Genomic DNA, 22026 nt, shown 5'->3' on the forward strand with positions numbered 1-22026 from the left:
GACTATGGAGGATCTTCACGCAGGACAGGGAGTGGAAGAGTGGAAAACAGGAAGTGATGCCAGGAGACCACACACACCCTCCAATGACACTTTCTTCCCAAACTCCGCCACATGATGCCAGGAGACCACACACACCCTCCAATGACACTTTCTTCCTAAACTCCGCCACATGATGCCAGGAGACCACACACACCCTCCAATGACACTTTCTTCCCAAACTCTGCCACATGATGCCAGGAGACCACACACACCCTCCAATGACACTTTCTTCCTAAACTCCGCCACATGATGCCAGGAGACCACACACACCCTCCAATGACACTTTCTTCCCAAACTCCGCCACATGATGCCAGGAGACCACACACACCCTCCAATGACACTTTCTTCCCAAACTCCGCCACATGATGCCAGGAGATAGATGACAGCGATAAAAATGACACAAGTTACAGCAAATTAACATTTAACTAGTGATTCATGCATTCTAAACAATCATCTGAATATGAAAAAGTAAACGGATAAAGTGCTTAATAGCATTGTGAGGGATAGTTTGACAGTTGCATTTTGTCAAAACCAGGCCGTTCAAATTGGAAATGTTTCAAACCCTCATCATCAAAGGGTTTCTAACGGAACATTATTGGTCTTTTGAAACAGGGAGTAAAATGTAAGTACAAGTGAATGTTTAATGAGAACAGAACTTCACCATCAAAGAGTTCATTTCAAACATCTGTTCTTTAATTAAGGTTCAAAAGGTCCAGACAAACAAAATGCTTTAATTTCCTTTTCCAAACAGAAACATAGGAATCATACAATTGAAAACATTTAGACTGAATTGATTGAATTCACATACAGACAAAATCATTGAAAACCATTATGAAAACCACTGAAAAAAGAACAATGGTTGAACTTGTGCAACACAGTGAATTAAAGCTACTACGTGTAACAACTCAACAACGAACCGTCTCTTGTCAAATGGAATGGGGCCAGCAAATCTCTTGTTGACAAATTGACTGGGGCCAGCAAATCTCTTGTCAAATGGAATGGGGCCAGCAAATCTCATTGTCAAATTGACTGGGGCCAGCAAATCTCTTGTCAAATGGAATGGGGCCAGCAAATCTCATTGTCAAATTGACTGGGGCCAGCAAATCTCTTGTCAAATTGACTGGAGCCAGCAAATCTCTTGTCAAATGGAATGGGGCCAGCAAATCTCATTGTCAAATTGACTGGAGCCAGCAAATCTCTTGTCAAATTGACTGGAGCCAGCAAATCTCGTTGTCAAATTGACTGGTCTGTGGTCGAATTGACAAGAGATTTGCTAGCCTCAGTCAATTAGACAGTGCTGAGCAATTAACCAACATTTCAGTTCAGTATTTAAACAACTTATTGACTGACCTTGGTTCAATTATTTTAATTCCATTTAGTTTTTTCTGTGAGCTCAATGGGCATTTTCTTACAGCAATTTCTCAATTTCAGATCAAGCCCAAACTGTGCAATGTACAGTAGTAGGGAGCTGTAGTTTCCAACAGGCCAATATTCTACATAGTTTAGCGCAGAAAACGTGGTAATTAACTACAATGACCATAATCCATTGCATGCCTACTTGTCCAGTCTGTGTGGGGCATACACAGAGAGGGAGAGAAGAGAAGAGACAGAAAAACACGTGATAGAGAGCAGTTGCGTGAGGTATCTCTACCTGAAAATACATGATCTAAGTGAAGCTGCTACTCTCTGCTACTCTCTGTTACTATCTATCTACTAGTCACTTTAATAACTCTACCTACATGTATATATTACCTCAATTACCTCGACTAGCTGGTGCCCCCGCACATTGACTCTGTACCGGTACCCCCTGTATATAGCCTCTCTATTGTTGTTTTACTGCTGCTCTTTAATTATTTGTTACTTTTATTTATACATTTTTTAGGTATTTTTCTTAAAACTGTATTGTTGGTTTAAGGGCTTGTAAGTAAACATTTCACTGTAAGGTCTACACCGCTTGTATTTGGCACGTGACAAAATTTGTATTGGTATCAGCAATCATAAAATATATTTAACTAGGCAAGTCAGTTAACAAATTATTATTTACAATGACAGCCTACCCCGGCCAAACCCTACTGACGCTGGGCCAATTGTGCACTATGGGACTCCCAATCACAGCCGGTTGTGATACAGCCTGAAATCGAACCAGGGTCTGTAATGACGCCTCTAGCACTGAGATGCAGTGTCTTAGACCGCTGCGCCACTCGGGAGCCCTAAAAGTACCTTATTTACTTTGAAGGATCACTAACAATAGTGATTTTGTCAGACAGCAGCTCTATATAGATGAGATGACTTGGAATGAAATAAAGTCATCAAATAGAGCTAATGTAATATACACGACTGAAATATTTTATTAAAGTAATGTGAATAAATGATGGTTAAAAGATTATATGTAGTAAGGGGCAGTCTACCATCATGGGACTTTTATTAATTGTTTTATTCTGTATTACAGCATTCAACCCACATAATGCATAGTGCATTTGTTTTAAAAATTTGCTAAACCTAACCAACCTCAAAAAGCCTAAAAAACACTCAGAACTAATTTGACAAGAGCCAGTCCATCTTTTGTTGGCCAATAAGAAGGTTGCACCATTAGAATGCTAATTTTGTGTGGGCCCAATAAAAACATTTTGGAAAAAATATTGTGAAAAACTATCATTCCACTATTAAATGTTGATATATTAAGGAAATGTTCTGAAATTACAATGTTAATATTACATATCTCTTTAATAATCACAGAACTGTCTCAAAGTCACAAAGACGAGGCGAACCCACACTTTAGAAGACAGGGATATCCCAGTTTATTTTGAGGAGATATTGGTTGTCAGTTAGGATCTGCATGTAAGCCAATTAAATTATCTGACAGGCTGCTTAAAACAAAGACGTGGCAGGAAAAACAACAGTCAACAAATTAATTGAAACAATAACTCGGGGAAAAAGGCACATTTCACAACTCTAAATAAGAGTCAGACATACACATTTAAAATCTTTTCAAAGTGACACATACACTGACACACACAGACAAACACTCTCAGAAACAGTTCATGTTCACTTGAAATCTTACTTCCCCAACCCAGTTCAAAGCATATTTCACATTTGTATTGAAAAGAAGATGAGGAAAAATAAGAAGAAGAGTAACTATCCATAATGTAACGGATGTGAAATGGCTAGCCAGTTAGCGGGTACGCGCTACCAGCGTTTCAATCAGTTACGTCACTTGCTCTGAAACCTAGAAGTATTGTTGCCCCTTGCTCTGCAAGGGCCGCGGCTTTTGTGGAGCGATGGGTAACGACGCTTCGTGGGTGTCAGTTGTTGATGTGTGCAGAGGGTCCCTGGTTCGCGTCGGGGCGAGGGGACGGTTTAAAGTTATACTGTTACATTGATGCTGTTGACCCGGATCACTGGTTGCTGCGGAAAAGGAGGAGGTTGAAAGGGGGGTGAGTGTAACGGATGTGAAATGGCTAGCCAGTTAGCGGGTACGCGCTAGTAGCATTTCAATCAGTTACGTCACTTGCTCTGAAACCTAGAAGTAGTTTTGCCCCAATCTCTGCAAGGGCCGCGGCTTTTGTGGAGCGATGGGTAACGATGCTTCGTGGGTGACTGTTGTTGATGTGTGCAGAAGATCCCTGGTTCGCACCCGTGTCGGGGCGAGGGGTCGGTTTAAAGTTATACTGTTACAATAACAATCTGGAGGCTTAAAGGAACAACTGACTACTGGCTATAGAATTTTGGAAGGAGCTGCATGCAGAAATGTAATGTTTACAATAATTACCAGAAGGAACCCAATATTGAAGAGAAGCAGTGTTACAGAAAGTCAGCACTCTTTTTCTGTCCTAACACACACAATACCAACAACATGCAGAGGTCTCTCATTCAATAGTCCTCAAAAATACTGTACTGCCATCAATATGCTACAATGCATGACTATTAGTCTAATGCATTTTAAATAGTGTCAAGCTGTATATATTGATGGGTTAAGAATACCATTGAAGACTGTTGGATAAATACCATAGTCATCAACCCTTACAAACATCTTCATGATAAACCATTTGCAAAAGTCTACGTAAAACACACAAAAGGTAAAACCCAAGGCAATTATGTGCAAACTTGTGCAATGTTGCAGGTGCAAACTATGAATGGTAATAAGTATTTCCCTTTTTGACCAAGAGTGTGCTCATGACAGGCAGCTAACGATACCCTTTAGCTATTACTTTAGCACTTACTACTAAAGGAAAACCACTATTCTGAATGTGACCGCGTAATATGGAACCCTACACAACAAAACATGCTTTACATTCCCCAACAACAGTACTGTTTCACAAAGGTATGACTCCTGTAGTTGGGCTCCAAACTTGATGACTATAATGGGACATAATATATATTCTATAGAGCAGATATATATAGTTATATAGAACCAGAGGACATGACAAGGAGACAGAAGCGTATAATGTGGACATTAGCATTAGCAGAGCTCGGGGCGAAGAGGCTGTTCCCACATGTCTGGAAGTAACATCTAATTAGTCGATCAAACTGAGCTACCAGGAAACTGTAATAAAACCTCAAGTAAAGAGCTGACAACAAAATCAGCCAGCTGACAAGTTCTCATTACGAGCGAGCACGAGACAGATGGTTAAAATCACATCAAACTTTATTTGCCATATGCGCAGAATACAACAAGTGTAGACTTTACCGTGAAATGCTTCCTTACAAGACCTTAACCAACAGTGCAGTTCATGGTATGAGCAAACCAGTGATTGCAAAAAGATATATACTGGGACTACTGTAGAGGAGTCTTTGTGGGCACAGTAGGCACCGTACCAGTTGGCTCCTGGTGATGTAGCCAACATAAACCTTCCTGTGTCCATTGATAACTTTCTGGGGTCAAAGTTCAACAGAGAGCAGGTGGGTGCTGCCATGGAGCTGATGAAGGGCTGATGATTTGGTGGTGAACAGTAAAACATGAGGGTGGTATGTGTACAGAGTTTGAACTCAAGATCGGTCTCCTGATGACCAGAGACGGAGCTATTCCATCAGGCCCATCAGTCAGGGATCTGTCATGGACAAAGGTTCATTGTTCACAGGGAAGACAAGGAGAACTGAGGCAGAGCCACCAGTGAGGAATGTAGAAATGCCAGCCATAATAAACTGATTATCGCAGATTAATTTAGCTTGCCTTTTTCACCATCCCAAATTCATTTTAAAGCCGCATTAAAGTCTCTCTGCATTGCCATTAGCAACAGGAACGTTGAGTTAGTTGTCAGGTTCTATTTTTCCTCCACTGAGCTCTCTCCATAGTTTCAGCATATTCTGTCTTTAGCCACAACACTGTTTCTGAAGGTCCAGAGGAACACTGACACCTCCCTGCTTCCTTCAGTTATTTTGGATGTAAAATGAGGCATTTGGAAACAAGTTGACCAGCTCTTTGTATATGCTTAAAAACAGTGCTGTTGTGTAGTGCAACGCCTTGCTAATACAGTCTTTGATTGTTCAGCTTGTATCTTTCTACAGAGGGACACTGGAACAGAGTGATCAAGGTCCTCTTCCTTGTGTTCCTACATACGGTAGCAGCTTTCATACAATCACTAGATATTTGGTCCCTTTCAACAAATGGTATAGATTACTCTTAAAAGGGGTGATCTGCAGTTGATATAATTAATAAATGTATATGCCCATTGATTCTTGAAGAATATAACTCATCAGCTTAGTTCAACTCTCACAACTGATCAGTACCTATAATATAAGCTTGTTTTATCCAATGTTGTAAACAAATTAAATGTAAATAAACACTATATAGCCTCAAAACATGGTTAAAATGATAATTGTGATATCATGGAAGGCTAGTCCTTGCATGCATAGCTCGGTCTATGAATTTGATAATGGTTTACATCTCCAGCCCAAAACCTCAAGCTTTTTACCGAAACAGGGACTGTTTGTAAACAAAGTAAATGTAAATAAACACCATATAGCTATAAAACATTGTTAAAACTATCATTTTGATATCAGGGAAGGCTAGTCCTTGCATGCATAGCTCGGTCTATGAATTTGATAATGGTTACATTTCTCCAGTCCCATCCTCAAGCTTTTTACTGAAACAGGGGTGGGGAGGACACTTTATAATTGTTTCAACTGCTGATTACCACTGTAATTAAAAGGGTTCCCCATGCTACAAGAGCAGCATAAAAAGGCACAGCGTCCAACCTGTACCAAGTTCTGGAAGGCCTCAGGTAGAGAGAATAAGAAATACAAGACACCCACACAGAGAAACCGGTCTTTCACAGTCAGTCAGTGTCCTCATTTCTTGGTGTCCTCCAGGATGATGTTGGCTGTGACAAACATGAGGCAGAAGGTAGCCCACACCACTACGAACCACACCCAGAAGGTGTGGCGGAACGGGGACCGGTGCTTGTTGACCTCGTCCGTGCCCAGCATAGGCACCAGGTGGCGCCGGCCGTAGTACACCAGCAGGGCGGGGATGACGTACTGGATGCCCGTGCCAGCGTAGGCGCCCGTGATGCCCACCAGGGACTCCAGGTTGTGGGTGCAGAAGGCCACGATGATGGGCGGCACCAGGGTGATGAGTGGGAAGACGATACGATCAACCACCCAGGGGTAGGTGCCCCCGTCACGGTGGAAGAGGGTCTTCCAGTTGTTGCGCAGCGTGACTGCGATGATGGGGAAGTTGGTGCTGATGGTGAAGACGGGGAAGAGGCCCAGGAAGTAGCGCAAAGCGGGGATGTCCAGCACGTCACAGTTGTCAGTGAAGTTGAGGGTGTACATGTCGTGCAGCAGGGAGCTGTCGAAGCAGAAGATGGCTGTGAAGGAGAGCAGGCCGTAGAAGCCAAGGATGAGGACATAGTCACACACCACCAGGGTACCCACACGCCTCTTATCAGAGATGGGCGTCACCAGGGAGGGCAGGGAGTGCTGGCACATGAAGGAGTAGACACACACTCCAAACAGGTTTGGCACTCCAGAGATCTGGGCCATACGGGGGTGGCCTTCGCCCCGGCCTTTACCAATACGGATCAGAGCCAGGATAATCATCATGGTGAACGCTGAAAGACACACAGAAAAACAGCGGGTACTGGAGTTAAGTGATGTGACAACACCAAAACAAACAAGTAGTGTGTGTGTACGACATTTCAAAAGGTAACATCAGCTCCCACAGAAGGACTGTTATAGCCTCATTCAGTTTAAATCAAGGCTCCCTTGAGGCTATCTACTAGGAGAGTTGAAAGGGCAGCTTTTACGGTAAAATAAAGCTCAAATTTCCTTCAATTTTAAAATTTAGACCAAATCAAACCCATATTTTACTTAGTTGTATGCAAACTAAAACACAAAAATTCTCAGAGTAAAGTATCATATTTAATGTAAAAAGTGAATTAAATTGTAAGCTAAATATTGGCCAAATCTATGATACACCTACATCATCTCATGACAACTGTAATAGGATTAGCTGAGTAAAGAAATGACATGACGAGGCATTTAAGGATACAGATAATAAATATACATTTTTATGACATTCGACTTCGGGTCACCGGGTTCACATTATTGCATATTTCTGATGCCAAATTGTGATCCGGTGCATGCCAACTAGGCAAAGCTACACACTGCTTAATCCCTGAATGCTTTTGATGGGTCCAGATATTGCAACATCCCAGAGGTCAGATTAGGGCCAAACCTCTGGAATGATCCCTTTATGTAGCCCTCCCCTAATCCACCACCACCTTTCATTATAGCACCACTGTTTAAAAAAATACCTTTTAAAGGGCAAGCCTTCTACCATTGCTAATCTGAAAGCGATTAATGTTGACAAGGCAAGATCGTTTAGGCCCTATTGGGCTGTGGGAAAAGTGCTAAGCTGGCCAGGACGGACACATAAGTCAGCTTCCTCCTCTGTCCTCCATGCTGCTAATGCCCGAGCATGGCCATCCAGGTAGAAACACAAGCCAGCATCAGTCAGCTGACTGCAGAAACAATATGCAGTCCATCTAGTTATGAACTAAACTCCCCCCATCAAAGGGCAGGAGGCTTTATGCCTCATGAGGATAATACTGAAACCACTTAGTAAGATATTGCCTTCCAGCTGCTTGATCCAGAAACTATCCCGCAGGCAAAGACTACAGCCTATAGGAATGCTATGCTATGGATTATATACAGTATGTGAAGGCTCTCTGACGCTCAGTTCATCCAACCCAAAGTCAGCAGAGGTTAGAGGCTGGGTGGTACAAAAGGCATCAGCGTCTCCACCTCATACTGTTTGTGCAAAGGCCATCCCCAAATCGATTGGTGCGACTGCCTCTCTGGCTGTTGAACTGGGCGTTACTAAATGAGAGCTTTAAGCATGGATGCCAGTCTTGTTAAAGGCTCAGAGTCCTGCCTGCCCCCCCTCACCCCATCTCCTCACCTTCCCAAACAGGCCATTAAACCGGGAATCAGTCACAGACGCACTCCATGGCCCACTCCTCAGCTTTCATCACACTCACACGGGGTGACGTTCAGAACACACATTGCTTCACTACTCACCCCACTACAACGCACCACTAGTATCCCACTTCAAAACACACCCACACAGCCCTGTGTAGCTATGCAGGTTAGAGTAGAGCCAAAGCTCTCTTGTACTTGCCGGCAATATCTCAGCATCCATCTGGGCCCAATTGCTAGGAGAGGCAACCCATCAGTGTCAGGGGGAGAGGATGGATTGGCTCTTTAGATAGGGCCTGAGTGAGGGGCCAGCGGATTACCAATTCATCTGCAGCTACTGGGGCGGTGGGAGGGGGTATAGATAGGAGACGGGGGAGAGGGGTGCCACCGGCAGCCTCATCCTCCTCCAAGGTCTCTCACTAGCATCAGGTGAGGTTGGGACAGGAGTGTAGTCCTCTGCTCCAATCCTCCACTGTTTTAGTTTTTTATACTCTTCAGGGCACAGGTGATTATTCCAGAGCTAGCAAGGGGGGGAAGGGACTGGGAATGTGGAGTTTTAATCTGCCCCTATTAATCAGGTACTGTGTGCTTCTGCCGTGGCACTTTAATGTATGTCAGGGGGATGAAATGAGTCATTCCAATTACAAGGACAAAATGTTCCGAGGAGGGGATGGGGGGAAAATGACCAATGACAGAGGTAGTAGGATAGCTAACAAGTAGTGGGATTTGGCATGGGTCCTGAATTTCAGGGGTTCTACCCCTGCAACATCGAGAGCATCCTGACCGGTTGCATCACTGCCCGGTACGGCAATTTCTCGGCCTCCGACCGCAAGGCACTTCAGAGGGTAGTGCGTCCGGCCCAGTACATCACTGGGGCAAAGTTGCCTTGCCATCTAGGACCTCTACACCAGGCGGTGTCAGAGGAAGGCCCTAAAAATGTTCAAAGACCCCAGCCACCTCAGTCATAGACTGTTCTCTCTACTACCGCATGGCAAGCGGCACCGGAGTACCAAGCCCAGGACAAAAAGTCTTCTCAACAGTTTTTACCCCCAAGCCATAAGACTCCTGAACAGGTAACCAAATGGTTACCCGGACTATTTGCATGGTGTGCCCCCTCCAACCCCTCTTTTACGCTGCTGCTACTCTCTGTTTATCGTATATGCATAGTCACTTTAACTATACATTCATGTACATACTACCTCAATTGGCCCGACCAACCAATGCTCCTGCACATTGGCTAACCAGGCTATCTGCATTATGTCCCACCCACCACCCGCCAACCCCTCTTTTTACGCTACTGCTACTCTCTGTTTATCATATATGCATAGTCACTTTAACCATACCTACATGTACATACTACCTCAATAAGCCTGACTAACCGGTGTCTGTAAATAGCCTTGCTACTCTTATTTTCAAATGTCTTTTTACTGTTGTTTTATTTCTTTACTCATCTCTACACACACACACAAACTTTTTTTTCACACTATTGGTTAGAGCCTGTAAAAGTAACCATTTCACTGTAAGGTCTACACCTGTTGTATTCGGCACACGTGACAAATAAACTTTGGATTTGATTATGCCTTTGGAGAGAACAGGCAGAAATAAGACAAGAGTTGTTAACAGGCAAACATTTTAATTTGAATGACTAATGTGATTACTTACTCATCTTAAAATAGGACAGGATCCTCTTAAAAACAAGAATTTCCCTGTGAGGACTTAGTTTGGGGTGGACACTGAGATAAAGATGCCCAGCAGTGGCCAAAGCCCCAGACCTGTTGAGGATTAAAGCTCAGATAGTCAAGATTTAATGGATACTACATCCAGTGTCAACATTGGCTCCAGACAGGAGAAGCAGCCAGAGCAGAATCCTGTTTTAACATTGTCTATGTAGAGAATGGGACAGTGGGCAGTGGACCAGCACTCAAGGACATCGGCAAATAAGAGCAAATAAGACCTTCACAACAAGTATAATCCCCAAAGACATCACATCAAAGCATATGGAAGAACTATGCAGATGAGGTCAACACTCAATGTACTAACATGGGCCACATTGGGACTCAGCTCTGAGAATACAGTATGTATTGTAGTGACTTTGTATTTGTATCTTCATTTGACTGGACATGAGAGACTGTCAGTGGGGATAGTTATCAACTGTCCCTCTCACTCCAGGCATCGAACACAATGTGCTGTATGACAGTCTGCCTGCTGTACTCTCCCTCTCTCTCACCGAGAAGTAATGTACATCCGCTGTGTGTGAAACAGCCATCAAAAGGAGCCGTCCCGCTGGTCATGACAGAGGACGGACAGCGGGAGACGCTTCTCCTCTACTCCCTGACATTAACGGTAACAGGCTATCAAGGAAGGAACATGGGAGGAGGGCGTTTAATTAAGAGTCTTATAGGACGGGACGCCACGCACACCTAGTGTACAGATGCTCAACCTTCACCAGAGCAACACGTCTTTTCTCTGCCAGCAAGGCTGAAATGTGAGTTTGTTGAGGTGCAACAAGCACAGTGATTCATCACACTCCCCTCCTATCCCCTCAGTGAGGCCCATGGAAGCCTGGAGGAAAATGGCACTGGTATTTATGTTACAGTCTTCTTCATCTTGATATACCTGCCTCTGATGCCGCAGCCCAGTGTGCTCCTCTCGGCAGGGTTTGAACTGTAAAACCCCTGGTGACACGGTCAGTGACTGGCTCCTTTATGAGGGAAGAGCCACACTTTAAAAAGCTGATAGAGAACTTTGCTCTTTTCCCACCGTACGGCGGCACAGGCTAAGGTTGGGACAAGGAGGCTCGACATCGCGCCTCAAATTGATAGTGAATGGCAAAAAGGCATAGCGGCTCCGCGGGTATCAACACAGGTTGATCAGACAGTGTGAAGGGCAGGGAGAGTTTGGGGGAAAGATCTTTTTTTAACCATGACTTTCAGGTCAGGATGCATCACATGGTATTAGAGTGGAATGACATTGGCAGCCATCTTTGACACGGCTCCATTTTGAGCAGGTATACTGGAGCGGCTGGATGGAACCCACCCAAATAACTGGTGCTACCTTCTGGGTTATAGGTCGGGAAGCCATAGCCAGGTCACAACTTAAATAATTACTATGGCAGCTCCTTGACAAACACACGTCTGTGATAGAGAACAAGTGAGGTTCAAAGGTAAACAACGATCTGTAAAAAAGCAGTCGACCCTTCTACTGTAGTTCTGTCCCCTAAAGTTGGAGTGACAGAGAATTTCTCTCCAATGGCAGAGAAGTTGGAGTGACAGAGAATCTCTCTCCTATGGCAGAGAAGTTGGAGTGACAGAGAATCTCTCTCCTATGGCAGAGAAGTTGGAGTGACAGAGAATCTCTCTCCTATGGCAGAGAAGTTGGAGTGACAGAGAATCTCTCTCCTATGGCAGAGAAGTTGGAGTGACAGAGAATTTCTCTCCAATGGCAGAGAAGTTGGAGTGACAGAGAATCTCTCTCCTATGGCAGAGAAGTTGGAGTGACAGAGAATCTCTCTCCTATGGCAGAGAAGTTGGAGTGACAGAGAATCTCTCTCCTATGGCAGAGAAGTTGGAGTGACAGAGAATCTCTCTCCTATGGCAGAGAAGTTGGAGTGACAAAGATTCTCTCTCGTATGGCAGAGAAGTTGGAGTGACAGAGAATCTCTCTCCTATGGCAGAGAAGTTGGAGTGACAGAGAATTTCTCTATGGCTCTGATCCCAACTATCATGCTTTAGTGCTCATTAAAGACAAGGCCTCATTTGTCTTACTTAAGGCACTGAACTAACTCCTCTTATCTTTGAAAGAGATTGATAGTTGATCAGATGAAAGAACTGGACACTAAGTAGAACAAAGTACTTCTTGATAATGTACTCATTCATCATTTCTTTGCAACTGGATCATGCTACACGAGATAGGGCAACCATGTGTGGGTTTTATAGTACTTGGTGCAGCCTTAGCTATGAATCTCACCGTTTTATCTGTCTAACGGCGAAGAATAAGAGGAAATCTTTGATCACTGGGAGGGATTTAGAGGCACGGGGACAGTGTGTCTGGAGAGATAATCCAACGCAGTTAGTCAGATTACAATGATAAAATAATGATTAAAAACAATTTATACTAATGGTACGTTTTACATTCCTTCTTGCGGCTATATTGCTCTCCTCTCTCTAAAAGGGCAGTGTTATTGACTTTCTGATGGAGTCTACTCTGAAGCACTCATTTCATCCTCCTGGTAATCCTCAATCAACAATGGACACTCCTTCTTGCCTCTCCATCGATGGACACAGTTGAAAAACTAATTAATTCAGATGGGATGAGCCATTTTCTTTGCAGAGATATCTCTGATGATATGGTGATTACCTGGACTTTTACATTAACACTCTCTGCTCTACACTCCTGTCTGCGGGTTGCACTAGTCACACGGCATCGTGTAGGTGTCAAACAGTCAGATATCACATTCACATAACTGCTACCGGTGATTTACTGCACTTCAAATGGGGATGGCAATGACCTTGTGGGGAATGCTTCAACTTAAACGCCCCCCAGAGGAGGCACTTACAGTTGTATCTCCAGTGGTAGCAAACAAAGCGTTTGAGGTTAAGCCAAGGTTGTCCAGCACTCTCAACCCCCCAAGGAGCTGTAGAATACAGTATCTGTGGAAGAGGGTCTCCTCTACAGCCGCTGCCCTGGGACGGGTTTCCTTGACTTCATTAAGGAGCACAAAATGACTTCAGGTGAGGAGCTTTGAAGCACACCACTGTTCTGATTGTGTGAGTAGTACACCCCCTGTACCAATGCTTTTGCGCTTGATGTGGGAAGAAGAGTCTATAATAACAGTTGACAGGTCAAGGGCTTTTCATGTGCTTTCATCTTTCTGACATTAAAAGACATATGGGATATTATTCTAGCAAAGGCTTTGACAGTAGATAGGAACATTACTCTCTACTGGTATACAAACTGGCCTCTTGCTACTTCCATTCCCTAATAGATTAAAATCCAAGTCCAACTCCAGCAGCCCTCCTTTGCAGCAATCATCCAATCATTAATTAAAGGGCAATTCCACCACTTTTCAACCTCACATTAATTACCTCCAGCACCAAACCAGTGTTTACATAATTTGTGAAAACATTGCTTCTATGATCTGTGGTTAAAACAATAAGAAATTACATTCTCTCATCACAGAGTAGGATTAAATGTAAAAAACAAGTGTCTAGCCAGAGGGAGGGTCTTTTCTTGCTCCCCACATCACCACGAATCTCAGTGTTTAAAAAAAAATGTACGTTCTTTATTTCTATAAAACATTGAAATGCACAGTTTTCACATATGTAAACACTCGTATTCTGCTGGAGATAATGAAAATGAGTTTGAAAAGTGGTGGAGTTGCCCTTTAAACGAGGTGCTCCATGATGAGACCACTTGGTTGTCTTAGTGGTAATGAGCAGCTCTGGCAGTTTGCCCAATTTCTAGGTTTGCAGAATCTTTTACTTCAGATGTTTTTTGGTGATATCCTATAATGGCATAGTCTTGGTTATCAGAAGCAGGGGGACCGAAATGCCACGGCGTGTGTGATAGCTGGTGATAATGGCCTACTAGCCTGGCTACTGAGACAATCCCTGCGATCAGGGTGTGCAGTACCACAGCAGGGCTGCCATTTAGCACCCCATACAGCAGCTCCACAGGGCAGAGCAGAGTTCAACTCCATGACATTATCTACAGTGTTCAAGAAAACATCAATTAGTCCAATCACTCAGCCGTGCCGCTGCAAATTGCACATTAGGCCAAAGATAAGAAACAAAATGTACCTACCTTCTTTACCATAAGGCTGAGCTAAGCCACGCTCCAAAAGCTGGGATCTCAAAAACACATCTGCTTGAGGTCAGTTTTTTTTTCTTCTTCCCTTCAACTTCTCAACCGCAAACGTTTAAAACCAAAAACCTCTTCTGTGCTACTGATGACATTTTTAAAAAATTGTATAACAAACTAATAGAAGTCAAATGTTTATGTAAATTCAGTGGGAGGTTGCACCAGGTCAGCTAAAACACACATCCAACAGTAATTAAACATTCAGTGAGTGCAGAATATAAATGTCTTTTTTCTTCTGATTTCAAATAATTTATTGAGCATAGAAAGCTTGGTTCATGATGCAATGGACGTACAAGGCAGATAAGATATGAATAAAGCAAATTATCGTCTGCTTCTGTCTTCAATATCAAATCCTGTTCAGGTCTGACATTTTTTTTAAATGAGACAAAGATAAAATGTTCAAAGCAAGTTGTGCATTTGACCTCTAGTATTCCTGCCGATCAATGACGAAACCCTGAGAAAGAGCGTACAACACCAGACATTCTATAAGCACTGTGTCTTACATTCTCATTCCTCCCTCACAGACAAGGAAATGGAGGCGACAACGACAACACAGTGAGGTGAGCCGGAGGTTACACAAAGCTGTCTGGGGTGGTGGTGTAGTTCACCATGTCTAGAAAAACAAATGTGATAGTGGGAGGACAGTGTTCTCAGAATGCATGATTTCTCCATTCCCAGCATACAGTAGGATCTATATGCCATGGCTGTAAGGGTAATAAATATCGCCTCAGAGGCTCTTCACCTATCCATCCATCCCTGTGGAGACAGAAGCGGGGTGATTAATACTCGTTTACCGAGCTGGGTGCCTTTCCGCCCATTCCTCTCCACTCAATATCAATTAAAGTGCCGGCTCTTAACCCTTCTCCCGGTCTGCTGTCGAGTGGAGATAATGATCCCCCTCTTCCTCTTCACAGTGTGCTGCTAGAGAGGATGGGGACAAGGTAACAAGGCAGCAAGCTTTATCTATTCACATAACTCACCCAATGGAGATGGGTTTCAACAAACGAGCGTGTGCACCTACGGGAGTTCATAGAGACTGGGTGCAGTATGTGAGCGATATAGTCATTCAACTAAGAGCCTATGAGGTCATCAGGCAACACAACTGTGACATTAAAAGATGGGTCGGTGAACCGAGTATAGAGTAGGAGGAATAATAAACAGGAACACAAATGGGTCTGGAAACAGGGCTACACAAATAGTTTCTAATGGCTCCAGCGAAGTGGGACCATGGACGGAACAGCTACAAGCAGAGTGATGGGATCACTACCGGGACAGGAGATGGAGTTACAAGAGGGCTACGCATATGGACTACTATGTCCACTATGTAAGTCATGTCCTCAGTGGGGGAAGACAAAAAGTGTGTAGTGAGCTTGGTTGGACAGGGGGGCTCAGCTGAGTGACACTGACAAGGCCACAGGGCTTCAACACATTCCCCACACTGCTCTGCACCCCTCATCCACCACCATCATCACCCTGCACTACCGCATAGGGTATATAGCCCAATTTACCTACCTCACCCCCCATACTGCTTTTATTTATTTACTTTTCTGCTCTTTTGCACACCAGTATCTCTACTTGCACATGATCATCTGATGATTTATCACTCCAGTGTTAATCTGCTAAATTGTAATTATTCGATTTATTGCCTACCTCCTCATGCCTTTTGCACACATTGTATATAGATTCTCTTTTTTTCTACCATGTTATTGACTTGTTTATTGTTTACTCCATGTGTAACTCTGTGTTGTTGTCTGTTCACACTGCTATGCTTTATCTTGGCCAGGTCGCAGATGCAAATGAGAACTTGTTCTCAACTAGCCTACCTGGTTAAATAAAGGTGAAATAAAAATAAATAAATCATGGGTGAGTGGAGAGGCAGGTAGGGGAGCCTGGCCACCTGGCCTCTTGTCTAGGGTGAGTAATGAGTATGAAAGAGAAGGGCCATGAGAAAAGAATGGAGATTGAAGTGGCTGAACGGGGGACATAACTACGCAGGTATCAATATCTGGTATCTTAGAAGACAAGAAAGGATCTGAGAGTGGTGGAAAGTCATTCAATCCGGCAAATGCAGGCTAATGTAAAAGTGAAGAAAAAGGTGACTAACATGCACTGTCAGTTTTGTAAGACAGTTTGCTATAATGCAGTTATATTTGAAGGATAATTGTATACTGGTTGGCACTAGAAAAAAAAGGAAAAACTCAGTAGTACTAATTGCTTATTAAAATATATGAGTTGTCAATAGGTGAGAATCCTGTGAAAAATGTGAATAATGTGGTTGGATGTTGTGATATGGTTTCAGAGTGACAAGACCATTAATATAATGGCTGTCTAAAAACGTATCATACTGTACTACATCAGTGTCATTATCAAAATTATTTGACTGAGAACTAAAAACCCTGGAGGACTTGTTACGAGTTTCAAACATATCTTACGACAATCTCAGTCTCCTCATAAACTGTCTTATAAAAAAAGAAATATTCTTACACTTGAGGGTTTTGTTTTGTTAGTGACACGTCATTAACATGAATGAGGATCTCTTGTTCATGCTTATAAGGGGGCTTTAAGGTCCAGAGAAGGAATCATAGAATGATTCGAAGATACCTGGTACCTGAAGGTGTAAAACCATGGGCCTAATCCAGAGACGTATTCACAGTGCATACTAATGACATTCTTAAAACAATCATGAATCCCATCATCGTGACAGAAATAAGAGGTTTACTATTAGTTTCATTATATCGTTGGTATTAAATTCCTCCCTTGAGACCAAAGCTTTGCTAAGTCACAACCTTCACCAAGACATAAGCTATGCTACAGTACACGCGTATGCATTCAGGTCCAACAACGTGTCCAATTCAGCAGCTTCAGTGGGTGAAAAGAGTGGAGCTAAATCAGAGTGAGGAGAGGAGTCAGAGGACACATGATAAATGGATAACAGGTTAAATGAATCACTCCCGAGTCCCATTTTCTTGCTGCAGGGCAACGATAAAGTACAGTATCTTTAACAGGACAGACAATCAATGCCTTGAGAGCATAACACATCCTCTTTAACCACAAGGCCCTCGAAATGACCACATACATAATCAAAATCGCTTTTAAATGGGAAACGTTTGAGGAATTGGAAAACATAGGTTACCTCGGAAACATTGAACTGGTGCCAGAGGCTGTAACTTTGAGAGAAGGACAGCTAAAGATTGTATAAATGACCCAATAACAGTCATGAAGAAAAAGACCCAGAATACATTCTGGCTGACGATGCATTGGCTTGGTAATCAATTATTTGCCTTGAAGTGGTACCCTTTGTGCTGAACCCACTCGATCTCTAAGTTTATGGCCAGAGCATCATGCCATAGAAAATTAATATATACACTGAACAAAAATGTATACGTAAAGTGCTGGTCCCATGTTTCAAGAGCAGAAATAAAAGATCCCAAAAATGTCCCATATGCACAAATAGCGTATTTCGGTAAAATGTTGTGTACAAATTTGTTTACATTCCTGGGGACAAAAAGGCCACTAAAATGTGCAGTTTTGTCACGGATGTTTTCTCACAATGCCACAGATGTCGCAAGTTGAGGGAGCATGAATTGGCATGCTGACTACAGTAAATCCTCCAGATCTGTTGCCAGATTAATTTTATGTTAATTTCTCTACCATAAGCCGTCAGTGTAGAGAATTTGACAGTACATCCAACTGGCCTGTAACCATGCTAGCCCAGGACGTCCACATCTGGCTTCTTCTTCTGAGACCGGATGAAACCCGATTTTAACTGTACCGGGCATTGTGAACAGAGTGCCCCATGGTGGCGGTGGGGTTATGGTAGGAGCAGGCATAAGCTACAGACAACAAACACAATCACATTTTGAATGCACTGAGATACCGTGACGAGATCCTGATGCCCATTGTCATGCCATTCATCTGCCGCCATCACCTCATGTTTCAGCATAATGCACAGCCCCATGTCGCAAGGATTTTTACACAATTCCTGGAAGCTGAAAATGTCCCAGTTCTTCCATGGCCTGCATACTCACCAGACATGACTCCCATTGAACATGTTTGGGATGCTCTGGATACGACCTGTACGACAGCATGTTCCAGTTCCCGCCAATATCCAGCAACTTCACACAGCGGAAAAACATTCCACAGGCAACAATCAACAAGAAATGTCGCGCTGTATGAGGCAAATGGTGGTCACACCAGATACTGACTGGTTTTCTGACAACTCCCCTACCTTTAAAAAAAGAAAAGAAAAGGTATCTGTGACCAACAAATGCACAGCTGTAGTCCGTGTCATGTGAAGTCCATAGATTAGGGCCTAATGAATTGATTCAATTGACTGATTTCCTTAAACTGTAACTAAGTGAAATCTTTGAAATTGTTGCATGATGTGTTTATATTTTTGTTCAGTGTATTTATGCATTACCGAATGGAGTAACATTTTTCCATTTGCCGGATTCTTTTTTTTATTGCGCATCCAATTACTCTTGAGACCTTTGTCAGGGAGCTCTCTCTTTCAGGGTTGGATAGGCTGGTATAGCCAGACAAACAAGACCTAACGGTTTAGCAGAAAATCTAGTACAGACAGATGCTGTTTCTGTGTCAGAATGAGACTAGAGAAACTGTAGAGACAGGGTGGAGAGGTCAGACAGGCTATGCTGCCCCTGTCCTGATAACAGCACCACATAAATTGCCAGAAAACTCTTCAACACGAATTTCAGAGCAAAATCAGTTGAATACGTCTTTAGACGCAGTATTTTTTTTAAATAAAAGCAGTACTTAAATTGATCAATTAGGTTAGGTCTCCAAAGTTATTTCCTCTGAGATTAGCTAAACATTAGAAATTTACCTAAACTAAAAAAAATAAAAAATTGTTGACACTAGAGCAGGGGTGTCAAAGTCAAATGGACGGAGGGCCAAATAAAAAATTTAGCTACAAGCCGAGGGCCGGACTGTTCGAATGTTCATTGAAAAATTTTTAAATGACGCATATAGTCTAGTGAACCTAATTGAACCTCCTGAAAACCTAACAAATATATTCCAATATGATCAGATAAATAAAGCAATATTTTCTTATGGCTCTGTCAGTAATCTTTAATTTTCAACAGACACAAAAGACAAATTTCCTTTATATAAAAATCCCCATAACATGAACATTAAATGAAAGAAACCGGTATTCAAGGCACCATCAGTAGCCTATATTTTCTATTTTAGCAAAAGTGGGCTAAATTTACTTCAAAGAAAAAAACAATAATAGCAATTTTCTATCATCCACTCAACTGAAATATTTTTAAAATATAATTGGATTGAAATACAATAAAATAAAGTGCAAAAATCTATTAATCAAAAACAACACTTTGTTTAAGGAGAAGTAACATGCAGTGAAAACAAATATTAAACTTTAACTTTTAAACTTGAACTGAGTAAAAACTCTAAATATGTGATTGCACAGTAATGTTCACTTGTTTGAGGTTGAGGGTGATACTTGGTGGTGTCCCATCTTTTCCACAAGTTCATCAATGTTCGGGGTAAGGCTCTGAGCTGAGGAAATCCTCAGAATTGAGTGGAGGTGTTCAGCAGTAAGTCGACTTCTGTGTGATGTTTTGTTCAGGTTCATCAAAGAAAACAGTTGTTCACACAGGTATGTGCTGCCAAACATAGACAACGTTTGAGCAGCCTGGATGCGCAGCTGGGGCATTGTGTCGGGGAGGAAACGGGCGAACTCCGCAGCACCCACTGCCGCATATTTTGCCCTCAGTGCATCATTGCATTGGAGGTCAATCAACTCCATTTGGAGGTTTGGTGGTGAGCTTTCCACGTCAACAGCAAATGGGTTACCGAGCAGTTCCAACCTGCTTTTTTGTGCTTCAAAGTCAGCAAATCGGCGTCGAAAGTCAGCGGCAAGCATACCTATTTTATCAGCCAACTGTGCGCTCGGGAACGCACTGGTAGAGAGCTTCTCTTTCATGGTCTGGCAGCTGGGAAAGTGGCTCAAATTTTCTTTCCGCATCTGCGTCTCCCACAGAGTCAGTTTGGTTTTAAATGCCTTCACTGTACTGTACATATCAGAGATGACATGATCCCGACCCTGCAGCTGCAAGTTCATTGCATTCAGATGACTCGTAATGTCACACAGAAAAGCCATTTCACACAGAAACATTTCGTCTCGGAGTTGTGTTGTGTCTTTCCCTTTGCTGTCCAAGAACAGACAAATCTCCTCACGAAGCTCGAAACATCTTTGAAGCACCTTTCCCTGGCTTAGCCATCGCACCTCTGTGTGATAAGGCAAATCACCATGCTCCGTTTCTAACTCCGTCAGAAATGCCTTGAACTGGCGGTGATTCAAACCTTTGGCTCTGATAAAGTTAACTGTGCGCGTGATGATGCTCATTACATGCTCCATTTTCAAGGCTTTACCGCACAACGCTTCCTGGTGTATGATACAATGATAAGCTGTCAGCTCACCTGTCGCGTTTTCCTCTTGCATCTTTTCCCGTATCTTCGCCACCAGTCCGCTCCTGTGTCCACACATCGCAGGTGCTCCGTCGGTTGTCATACCCACGAGTTTTTCCCAAGGCAGCTCCATCTCATTTACACATCTTGACACCTCTTCATACAAATCATGCCCCGTAGTTGTGCCATGCATAGGACGTAAAGCCAAAAACTCCTCTGTCACGCTTAGGCTGGAGTCCACTCCGCGGATGAAAATTGACAACTGGGCAATGTCAGAAATGTCGGTGCTCTCATCCACAGCCAAGGAATATGCAATGAAATCTTTTCCCTTTTTCACAAGCTGCTCTTTTAGATTGATGGACAACTGGTCTACTCTCTCGGCAATGGTGTTTCTGCTCAGACTCACATTTAAAAAGAGTTGCCTTTTTTCTGGGCAAACTTCGTCACAAACTTTAATCATGCAGTTTTTGATGAAATCCCCCTCCGTAAATGGCCGGGCTGATTTAGCGATCTCTTCTGCCAAAATAAAGCTGGCCTTGACAGCAGCCTGGCCTTGTGATTTGGCTTTTTTGAACAGAGCCTGTCGAGATTTGAGGCCTCGTTTTAATTCCTCTGCCTTTTGTAGCCTTTGTTCCATGTCCATATTCTTGTTTTTGTCCGCGTGTTTCGTTTCATAATGTCGTCTCAGATTATACTCTCTCAGTACCGCCACACTTTCTCCACACAGAAGACACACAGGTTTTCCAGCTACCTCCGTGAACATATACTCCGACTCCCACCTTGTTTGAAACCCCCGGTTCTCAGTGTCCACCTTCCGTTTTGCCATTTTTGATGGGTATCTGAAAGTTAATTTTACTGTGATGCTGACGACTGCTGTGCCAATAAATATTGAAATGAAGCAGCCTACTGCTCGGTGCGTCACCGTTGCATTGTGGGAAATGTAGTATTGGTGCGTGTAAAAGATCTGCGGGCTGCCGGCTTGCTGCGGTCTGCGGGCCGGTTCTAATAATAAATCAAGATCATCCCAGGGGCCGTAAAAAACCTTCTCGCGGGCCGGATGTGGCCCGCGGGCCTTGACTCTGACATATGTGCACTAGAGATTTAGGACTCAAGCATGCTGTCTAGCCCATTCATTTTTCTTCAGCCGTCTTTTCCTCCTAAACCTCGGCCCATAATGTTTTTCTTATAGGATTTAAAATGGTCTCCAACCCTGTGTTTGATGGCTGCATAAACCCCTCAGCTTTCAGTGCCCTATGCTTT

The 22026-nt window shown here is 43.2% G+C and overlaps 1 protein-coding gene across 1 annotated transcript in view; it reads right to left on the reverse strand.

The window, feature by feature from the left end:
• Window positions 1-2813: 2813 nt before the first annotated feature.
• LOC129833248 (transmembrane protein 104-like) overlaps window positions 2814-22026 on the reverse strand; it is an 89045-nt gene continuing 69832 nt past the window's right edge. The window contains exon 10 of the mRNA XM_055897692.1: window positions 2814-7091. Coding sequence (XP_055753667.1) covers window positions 6328-7091 — 764 coding nt within the window. The 3' untranslated portion in view covers window positions 2814-6327. The remainder of the gene's footprint in view (window positions 7092-22026) is intronic.

This window comes from Salvelinus fontinalis, chromosome 34, assembly GCF_029448725.1.
Source record: "Salvelinus fontinalis isolate EN_2023a chromosome 34, ASM2944872v1, whole genome shotgun sequence".
Classification (NCBI taxonomy): Eukaryota; Metazoa; Chordata; class Actinopteri; order Salmoniformes; family Salmonidae; genus Salvelinus; species Salvelinus fontinalis.